Here is an 11,275-nt window from a genome sequence, read left to right as displayed (position 1 = left end):
TGTTACACATGTAATTTCTTCTTGTCATTCAATTATAGAGCATGGGAAATCACCTCTTGCCTCATCATTAGATTAGCTTCTTAGCATTACTTAATTTTAGGTGAGAATAGCCTCTCAACCTTAGGAACCCTTATTATGTGAGAATACCTTTCACAATCATGCATAGGAGTGTATATGCGAAAATCCATTCAACAACACAACAACAACATCATCATCATTGATACTTCACTCTCAAAGCATCCTTAAAACTTATACATAATTCTCATAAGAGCATTCTAACTTTCATAATTCACCTTTCATAGTTCCAAACCCATTTTCATATCATCATAATTGGAAAACATGGGATTAGCATGGGTTCATGGGGAATCATTATAAAAATGAGAGTATTTCATCAATTCATGCATAAGAGATCATAATTCAATCCTTTAAATCAACATTGAAGAGAACCCATGGCAATTGAAGAAAACTCTAACTCAATTAGGGAATTCTAACTTTGAAAATAGGAGAATTTGGAAAATCCATGGAGGAATGTCTTCCATCGATGAAAACTATCATACCTCAATGCCAAATTCTTGGAAGCAATGGAGAATTTGGAGGATTGATCTTGAAACCCTAGCTTACTTCTTCAACTTCTAGAGAGAGAAATATTTGAGAGAGGAAGAACTTGATTTCTTTTGGTGAAATAGAGAGAATGGCTTGAATGAAGTAATTTGGGGGTTAAAACATTTATATAGGGGTCTTAGATGAAGGGTAAAATGATGCAGTATAAGGATAAAATAATTAGGAAAAGACCCAACTACCCTTAAAAAAAATAACTGCCGACCCACCATTGACGGACCACGACTAACGAACCGTGGTCTGACCAGCGGTCCGTCTTACACGACCATCAATCATTGTCAGAGACTCAATTTCTGGACCCTGACCTACGTACCCTCAACCACGAACCATGGACCCACTGACGGTCCGTTTGTCCAGGCCGTGTGTCATGGGTTTTGAGAGTTCTTTGGGTGACCAACCACGGACCAGACCTACGGTCGATGGCTCAGCTCACAGGCCGTCGTTGGCCTCCATCGACTGGTACCTGAAAGTCCTGAAAACTTGCTATGTTGCCCTATCTCAAGTCTGGGGTGTTACAATTAGGTTATTATTATATTATATTCTTTTCTCTTTTGGAGATATGATAACTGATATGTCGTTGTTTTAGACCAGTGGTTGTTAGTCTGCCTAACCTTGCGTAGTCGACTCTTGTATCTTAGTTTCTTGTGAGTAAGTCATTGGCTTGTGTTCTAGGTGCGTTCTTAACTCGATTCCTTATTTTTAAATCCTTCTTATGGTCCTTATTGCTTGTCTATCATATTATCTCCTCTTTAGTTATTTGTGCTATGTTTTCCTTATTACTTGTTATGTACAATTGCTTTATCTTTGGAGCTCACTTGGTCCATTCCTACTGAGGATAGTTTTTTGTACTCATACTACACTAATGATTTTTGTAGATCATAGTTTTAGTTCGACATTGATTTGGAGTCATACAGAGCAGCTTGGAGTTCGGAGACTAGGGTGAGACCCTGGCATTCTGAGTTACTGATTTCCATCTATTTTGTCTAGGCTTAGTCTTGTTATTGTATTCAGAGAAAACTTGTACTTATTTATTATTAATAAAAAGACTTGTTCTATTATTTTGATTAGATTCTCAATTACTGATACATGCCATGTCTTGTGGATGGTTTCTTATATTATATTTTTCTTGATTACCCTTTCTCCGCTTCGTTATAAGCTTCATGCTTCTTATTTTTGACTTTCTCTTGATAGCTTGTTGCTTACGACTATAGGATAAGGGTAAGGCTTACCAACTAATGGAGTATAGTAGGTACCACCATTATTTGGGGAATCAGATCGTGACAAGTTTGTATTAGAACCCGAAGTTGATCGATATCGTTTGTATGAGAGAAAATCCTAGTAGAGTGCTATGGATTAGTGCAGAGATGTATGTATCCTATACTTGGGAGGATATATGGAATACTTAGGAAACTCTATTTTTGACTCCTTATAATGTTCTTTGTCTTTGGATAACCTCTAAAGCTGCTTCTTTAGAATCTATTCTCTCTTAGATGGATATTATAAGGTGTTCGATGGACGTAGATGGAGCATTAGTACACCCTACCATGGTTTTAGCACATGGTCGGGTTAGAGGGCCTCAGTCATGTATAGACCTTAAGGTGGAAGACATTTGTCAGCATTTAGAGAATGTGGGGGCAGCCCAAGCACTGATAGGGTCAGTGTCTATCTCGATTCCTCGAGATGCAGTGTTAGTAGGTCAGAGCCTCTTTGAGGGTACATCACAAATAGGTTTATCTCAGGGCTAATTTGGGTTGACTGGCCCCCAACAGGGTTTGTCATCAATTTATGAGTACGTGATGGGATTTCTAAAGTGGGCTAGGATTGGTCCCATATTTTCCTTTAAAATTAGGAGTTAAGCTAGGGGTTCTTCGGAGGGCTGGCATTTTCACTCACTTTACATCAGAGCATATGATAGAAGTTAGATCTACTTGTCCCTAAGTTATTAGTGATGTAAGAGTGGCGGAGTAGGTATGTCTTGAGGCTTCAAGTGACAATGGTAAAAGGCCTCACTATTAGTACAACAATGACAACATTCAACTTCGAGGTGAGTATGAGTTTAGTGAGGGTCATCATCCTTCTTGACCTACTATGTCTTTGGCATTAGTATCTCAGGTTGTAAGGTAGGTCATGGTAACTATGGCAGGCATAGCTCAGGTTAGACTTCTCATGGTGATCCTCTTGGACCTATTGGTGTCGTGTTTCATGTTACTACAACTAGGTCTTCACTACAGGCTGCTTTTGGTGATGTTGTTGTGCGTGTTTAAATGTAGGAAACTATGTCATGGATTGTCGTAGGGTCCCAATGCAGTTTATAGGGGATGGTTTTGAGCTTGGTAGAGGATGGCAAGGCCACTTATCATATTCTTCATGCCGGGCTTCAGACTATAGAGGTTGCTATAATTGTGGAGGGTTTGACCACTGGTCTAGAGAGTGCCCTAGGTAGGTATTGCTATTCCAGAAATATGATATTCCCTAGTCTAGAGTGGTCATATCTTGTCATATTTGTGGAGAGCTTTTCCACCAGTTTAGACCTTATCCCCGGCATGGGACCATAGTGAGAGGTGTTCCGTTAGGTAAGTCTCATGGGTTGATAGCACCTTCTATTAGAGGTAGTGCCTTGAGTTATGCTAGTGCTACTTTAGGTGTTCAGGTTGTGCTCGGGTAAGATCCATTTTATGCTTCTACAGGCCAGCTAGAGGCCGAGGCTCCATGTATCCGCTGTTTTGATGGAATTTTGTGGTTTTATCCCTTTGTTCTTATCAAGTGTGATTTGTGGTTTTCATACCCATTCGTATTTATTTGTCATCTTATCCATTGTGAGCATTTTATTACAGCTTGACTTTAGAATTATTTAGGTGGTTTACCTCCTGTAGTTGATTCTTTTTAGTAGTGGATAGACTAGATGTTATTCTTTCAATTTGGGAGTAGTGGTTGAGTAACTCTTCATGTTTTTGCATTAGTGGCTTTTGTTATATGTTCTCAGTGTGATGGCAATCCTTTTAAAATAGCTAACTAGACCAGTTTTGCCAAGTTTTATGTTGTTAAGCCTACCTAGCTTAAGAGGTTTCCTTAGTTGTGTGTCATCGTCTAAGTAATAGTTGGGAGGTTTCTAGTTGTTGTGTGAGGGGCAGTTTGGACTTTTATAGTTCTAAGGTAGTCGTAGTTGGTTGCTTTCTTCCTTTTACTTAGTCTTATTCTTGTCTGTGTAATTGTGCTTTTGCTCATTCAGTCTTTTTTTATTTGTCTTTTTCTGGTAGTCTTGGAGTTTAGTTATGGCTACCCGAAATTTGGAGGTGTGATTCTTTGCTACTTTGTTGTTATTTTTGTTGTTATTATGGTTGTGCTGGTAGCTATTGAAGTTTGTTGGTGGTTTAGAGTTGGCATGGTGTAGTTCTTCGATGACTTTAGACTATAACTTCTATGGGAAAATGGAAATTTCTAAGAAGGCTCACATTTATGATGGGGTAAAATTAATTCGTGGAATGTATGATTTTATTCTTGTTCAGGATGCGAGGTTTTCCTTTATCATGCTTGGTGTCTTGTGTGGTTCGTGATAGGAGTTTGTACCCTTTGGCCACCACCAACCAGTTGACTATGTTGATACACCGCCAACCAACTCTGTTTCCCTTAGACTGGGTTAGTTGGTTCTGAATTTGCGGGGGAAGAGTAACTTATGGGATTATTGTGTCGGATTTCTAGAAGCTCCTTTGGAGGAAAGTTCTTGGCTTCAGAAGGTTGTGTTCTAATTGAGATTGTTCATTTTTTAGAGTAAGGAATGGATTTTCGGCTTTGCTTTGGGCTAAGTTCCTTATTTTGGCAGTTGTTATTCCATGATGTTCAGGCAAATCATGTAGTTCCCGTGAGGTTTTTGTTATGAGGGTTTGTAGGATGTTTTCAAATTGTGCTGGAGATGTTCAAGAGAGCTAAGGACTGACAAAATGTTCTTGATTGATAGAAAATGATAAATTTGGAGCATAAGGTGAGTATTTTGATTTATGTGTTGGGTTGCTTCTGCCATTGTCATGTGTTTTCTCAATTTGGTAGTTTTGGTGTGGTATTGGTTTTCTCAACTGAATCTTGTGCTTTAAGGCAAGTTCGATTCTTTTGGGAGAGAGTTGGAGTCCAAAAAGGAATTTGAGGAGTTTCTAGTGTTTTGACATGAACTCAAGGATTTTCCCTCTTAGCCTAAGTTCTTTGTTAGTGTTTTTAGATCTGGGAGGGTGTCTCAGGGTTTGGCTGAGCATCCAAGCCTAATATCCTCATCTTTTTGTACCTTTAAGCTATAATTGTCCTTCTACTTATATGAACAAAATTCCTATTAGTAGTGGATATTATAATGACCTTCTAAGTTATTTCCTCCATTTTTTGATATTTTCATCAGTAAGAGTTTTCCTTTAGCGATCCCAAGTTATTTACGACTTTGTGGGACTTAATGTTTGGTCATCGGGTCACTCATTTGAGTTTTGTTGGAGTTTCCATATTTTGGAACCTTTGAAACTTAAATTGTAGATTTTTGTCAAAATTTCAGGAAGACGGCCTCAAAATGTAATTCTTATGATTCCATCAGCTTCAGAAGGGCCATTTTAAGCTTGGGGCATGGTTGGTTTAGGTACCGAGACTTCCGGAGTGAGTTTGTGTCATTTGGCATCTAAACTTTGAAGATTTAACCAAAGTTTGACTTTGATCAATATTCTTGGTAAACGTGCTTGGATGTGAAATCTATTAGCACAGTTAGCTCTTAAATGTTGAGTTTGATCAAGAATGACCTTTTTGTGTGGTTCACTAAGCTTCTGAACTTATTTCAACTCCCCTCGTGGATATTGGCTTAAAAATGAACTTGGGTGTGCGACCTATTTTTTGTCATAATGACCTCAGATGGAAGTTTTGATGGTTTTATTGAGTCTGATATGCCAATTTCGATTAGTATCATAGTTTGTTTGTGTTCACAGGGTTCCGAATGAATTTCGGGTGTCCATTTGAAGTTTGGAGCATTTTCCTCCAAATTATTGTGTAACAATGTTAGTGCGACTACTTTAGTGGCCCTTGGATCGCTTCGTATAGCCTCTTTATCGGCTTAGGCATCACTTTCGCGATGGGAGCCTCTTAGGGTTTTGCCACTTTCACAGCCGATTGATCAGTTTCATGGTAGCGACTTTCACAGTGGTTGCTTTCTCGGTAGGAGATTTCTAGGCTTGGCCGCTTATGCGGCCGACTAATCGCTTTTGCGGCCGATTGATCACTTTTGGGGTCATCAATAATGGTTTATATTGTTTGTTTATCCATTTTTCCAAATATTCAAATTTCGATATCTTGAGCTAGGCAGCTCTTTTTTGAACAGATTCAAGTTATCTTTCATCTAGAGTTGGTGTGACTACATGTGGGACTGATCAGAAAGTGTAGAAGTAGGAGTATTGAGGTAATTTTCACCCGGAATGGGCTACCTTGTCTCTTTAATTTGAAGAATTTGTGCATGTCTTTATTTGGGTTGTTTTGGGCATCAAATTGTTCCCAATTTTAGGACAAAAGCCCGATATCCATTGGGTTCTTTTGATGAAATCAATTTTGAGATTCTTGGTATGGGTCCCATATTTCCTTTTTGACTACATTTTGGGTATTTTCCAACTATTGTGGATTTGTTCTCTAAACGTCTGTAATGACTTATGATCAACAAATTGATAGTGTGGCAGTTTTCAAATGCATTTTTGAAGCAAATAGCTCGCGTGAAATGGATTCGAAGCGCGCGTGATCGAATTTGAGGTAGGATTCGGTTTACTTTCTTGATTGGGATTTTTAGATAATGCTTAGTATAAATTGCATGTGATTTAGGATTGTATTTGTCAGGTATTAGCTTTCCCCTATTTACTTTATCTTTCTTTACTCTCGTAGGAGCGTTAGTATTATTATAGGTGACAAGATCTTTAGTTTAAGCTTTAGCCTTGCTTGTAGTGTGTCGTAGCATATGTATCCTGGTAAGAATTGGTAATTTTGACCTTAGACTAGGGTTGAGACTTAGATTCCTAGTGCGTACTTTCGCCCTTGTAGCGGTAGGTTGCACCATGTAGAGCTTGACTTTGGGTTGTTGGCCATGTGATAGGTATTTGAGACTTTGTAGGCTTGTCGTAAATGTATGTTGGGACTAGTTGTGCTCAGTCGTAGGTTGGAGTGGTGTGATTGGGGTAATATATAATTTCTTGAGTTTTTCTCCCCTTGTTCTGATATGGGAGCTCTTCTTGATCTAATCACCCGTTGTTTAGTGGTAGGTTTGTTATGATAATTTAAGTATTGTTAGGTCTGAGGACACATTCGAGGACTTATTGGATCCCAAGTTAGTACTCTTTACCTTGGTAGCATGGTTTGATCCAATTTATATTTTTCTGATTGTGAATGCCCTGTTTGAATTCTGGTGATGATGCATTGCATTAGTTGTTCATTTACATGTCTTTTGTGGTATGTTCGAGTTCATAGATCGTTATATTATGATCATTCATGGGGTAAGAAAACATTCACTTGGTATCTATTCTAAATGGGTTTTAACAGGAGTCATACCACTTATATCACTTGATTTATTGGATTTTAAGACTTATGATCTGTTATTTATGTGATCCTTTTATAATTGAGACATTAGAGACATCTAAGATGTTCTCAGCTTTTACTTGAGTAGTCGGCCTGTCGATGCCTTTTCTTGCATGGCTTTGGTTACTCATTCCTTTGGTACCACAACAAAGTTTATTCCTACTAGTCGTGGATTTTAGGTCTAGTCATGATGCTCTACATCCTTGAAAAGACCTAGATTCAAGACCATGTTGTGTATATGGACTTTCCATGTCCCTTATGGGCCTCTCTTACCATGAGTACCATAATATAGGATGAGTGAGTTGCATGGGTCAAACCTCGCCCGCACGGCAGTGGAAGTAGGTCTATACACTTGGTTAATGATTGTTATTGTTTGTCATACTACATACTCTGTATACATATGAATTTCCTATCATTAGTCTACATTTTGTTGATTTCACCCTCCCGTTTTATGGGGGCCGTTTGGGATTTTTTGTTGTTTATACCTACCGGGCTTATGGGGGTTCAATTACGTTATTGTTTGATTATATTCTCTTTTGTGTGGTTGTTGATGTGACAACTGATTGGTTGTCGCTTTACACTTATGGTTGTTAGTCCACCTAACCTTGTATAGTTTGTTGTGAGTAGGTTGTTGGCTTCTGTTCCAAGTATGTTTTGTTTGAGTTCTTTATTTTTTGTATCCTACTTATGTTCCTTATTGCTTGTCTATTGTTTATCTTCTATTTAGTGATTTGTGCTCTGATTTCATTATTACTTGTTGTATATACTTGCTTTGTCTTTGGAGCTTACTTGGCCCAAGCCTATTGAGTATCGTTTTTGGTACTCATACTACATTTTTACTCCCTACATATCATATTTTGAGTTCTCCCCGTTCATTTGGAGTCATGTAGAACAAATTAGAGTTCAGAAACTAGGGTGAGCTCGTGGTGTTTTGAGTTACCATTTTCCATCTATTTTCGCTAGGCTTAGTCTTTATAATGTATATAGAGACAACCTATACTTTTTTGTATTAGTAAAAGGCGTTGTACTCTTATTTTGTTTAGATGCTTATTACTAGCTGTTGTAAGGTCTTGGGGATGGTTTGTTGTATTACATTTCTATCTATTACCCTTTCTTCGCTTCGTTATAAGATACATGCTTACTATTGTTGACTTCTACTTGATAGCCCGTTGCTTATGACTTCAGACTAAGGGTTAGGCTTACCTACTGGTGAGGTGTAGTAGGTGCATCATGACTTGAGGAATCGGGTCATGACAACAAGTGATTATCTTTGAATTCTCCTTTATCGACAATACCACTCATTCTAAAATAGAAAAAAAACATTTATTGTACATTAAGTGCGAAGTGAATGTGGATGAGCCGGGGTAGGTAGATACCCCTTTAAGTTTCTCTATAAAATAAGAAAAAATGGTTCACTTTTCTTCATCCCAGTCTTTGATTTCTAATTTCCTACCAGCTAAAACGTTTTTTTACTCATCTATTTCCTCCATAAGTCAGTCCCCTCTTTAGATTTTTTTCCCTCTCCGCTCTCGCAGAAAACATCATTAGTTTCTCTTGTAGGTACATTTCTGAATTTTTAATTTTTTCTTGATCCTTCCCCATTTTTTGCGGTTAACTATATATCATTATATATAGATCTTAAATGGGAGAAGATGATTGCGATAAAAGTGGGGTGGCAAAAAGTTGTAATATTAATACACCTTACAATGTTGTAGCTCCTAACTTAGGCATGGAGACTTCTCCAAATGATGTTTCGAACTACATTGACATATGTTTAGCTTCTGAAATGACTAATTTTAATGGCTTATCTAAAGTTTTCTCTATAGATTTTCCAATTGCTCACCAGGAAAAACCAAATGATCAAGTCAAAATTATGAACCAAAATGGTAACCAAGAGTTGTACTTACATCCCATTCAGCTAGCTCAATTTATCCAACAAAGCTCTTTTCCACCATCACCAACAACAATAGTGTGTATGCCACCAATAACTACAACACCTCAAGAATTGATTGATCAACAAAAACAACTTGATATAAGGTCTAACATTTATCCTAATTTCACTTTTTCCATGAGGAATCCTTTGATCCAAACTACAACAAGGTAACCGCTCACCGTGTTACATTTTATGTGTGTGTTCAGAATTTGATTTTAATACTTTTGATTTGAAATCAGGAAAAATTAGTCGAAAATGATTATCTATGAATTCTTGCAAGAGGAACTCACAAATGATATATGGAGATGGAACAAGTCTAGTCAGAAGCATATCAAAGGTTCTCCATTTCTGAGATTCGCTCTCTTCACCAATTTTTTTGTTATAGAATAATCTATTCCCTTCTATTTTCAATTTTCATCACCAAAAGTAGTAAAAATTATTAATGGTGGATACACATGATATTTGTTTAAAATTTATTAGTGTTATCTGTATATGACATAACGGAATTACTATAAGTGTAGTACATCAAAACACCGTGAAGCAAAAAAAACAGTTGAGAAAAGCCCAAAAGGTGAGAACCTTTTCTTGGTGTCCTATTCTAGTGAACACAACCATGATCTACCCATGAAACATAGAAATCTTGTTGGTTGCAACACTAGTTTAAAATTCAATCTTCCAAAGGGCATAAATATCGTGCCCAAAGCATCAATGTTGAATGCATTATCATCCTCTTCCAAGCGTGCTGAGTGTTTAAGAGATGTTGCTTTTCCAATAATCCCAACTATGCCTATGCTTGAAATCAGGAGCAAAAACAAAATGGTTGATGCGACAACAAATAATAGAGCTGATGGTAAAGAGGACATGAACATGAATGAAGATAATATTATGGGATTTGAAGAACTTCAAGGAGTTATTGCTTCCACCTAATATGGAAGAAAATGACTAGAGGAATTTATATTTTTCCCCTTTCCACCAACTCTATTTGTCGACATTTGTGGTCTTCTAGTCATGTTTATGTTTCTGTTTATAGTGTGGCCGTGAAGAGTTATATGTTTATAGTTTGCTATGTTTAACAATGTACATTATAGAAAATGACGGTTCTCTAGATAACTAGATATAAATCTTTTTCGATTTCATTATTTTCTGTTGTTCTTCAATTCATGAATTTAGTCCTTCTTGTAAGTTGTTGTTCAATTTTCTCAAATAGTTTTTTCTTTAAGAAAAGTCATCTCACTTAGTTTTTACATTAAATTGTACATATCATTATATTTCCTCCACCATTCAAACGATATTCATTCTAAATATTTTGGGTTCTTTTATTTTTTCTTCTGGTTGTTTTGAAAATTATGAAAGCTTTAAACATTGTAGGACCTCAAGACCTCCCATGATTACACTTACATAAGTATAATATTATTTATACTATTATAAAGTATTCGACTAAACAAATATTTTCCATTAAAGTTAATTTATATAAATATCATTATTGATATTTTATGCATGCATTAACCGTTTTGAAAGATTTTTCACACTTAAAAGCAGTTTATGATCTTGTGGATTAGTATTGATGATTTGAAAGATAAATAAGTGTCACACCCCAAAACCGGATGTGATGGCACATGCCCAAACCCCACCGGACACGTTAGCCTAACACCCAAAAAACCCAATGATACAGAATTAATACAACAAGAATAAGATAGCAAGATAAGCGGAAGTCTTTAAATAAAGTCAACATAACCCCAGAATTAGTTGTCACATGTACAAACCTCTAATATAGAATCTGAATAAAATATACAAGTCTCATAGTAAAGTTCTAGAATAGAACAGAACAGTAAAAATAGATAACTTGAGGGCACGTCTGGAATGAACCGCTACCTCTCAAGTAAGTCTGGAAGCTCTAATCTGAAGATGAGTAAAAAGTCGGATCTGATAGAGCTGTCGACCTACACAACTGTGTAGAAGCAAGGGTGAGTACCAAAAGCAACAGGTACTCGCAAGTAACACTAAACTAAGCTAAACTAGCAGCTACAAACAACTCCTTTCAATCCCAACCGAACCACCGAAACTTCATTCTAACAGCGAACCAACAACCTATACTACACAATTCATAATCAACAGATATATCCAACAGTGTCTCAACATCAACCTCATATC

General features: G+C 37.0%; 1 protein-coding gene across 1 annotated transcript; it reads left to right on the top strand.

The window, feature by feature from the left end:
• Nucleotides 1-8,833: 8,833 nt before the first annotated feature.
• Nucleotides 8,834-10,051, top strand: LOC125868640 (probable WRKY transcription factor 27). The gene is made up of 2 exons (XM_049549247.1): nt 8,834-9,291; nt 9,646-10,051. The coding sequence occupies exons 1-2, from the start codon at nt 8,834-8,836 to the stop codon at nt 10,049-10,051; spliced, it is 864 nt and encodes a 287-aa protein (XP_049405204.1).
• The last annotated feature ends 1,224 nt before the right edge of the window (nt 10,052-11,275 follow it).

This window comes from Solanum stenotomum, chromosome 6, assembly GCF_019186545.1.
Source record: "Solanum stenotomum isolate F172 chromosome 6, ASM1918654v1, whole genome shotgun sequence".
Classification (NCBI taxonomy): Eukaryota; Viridiplantae; Streptophyta; class Magnoliopsida; order Solanales; family Solanaceae; genus Solanum; species Solanum stenotomum.
This window is presented reverse-complemented; position numbering and strand designations above follow the sequence as displayed.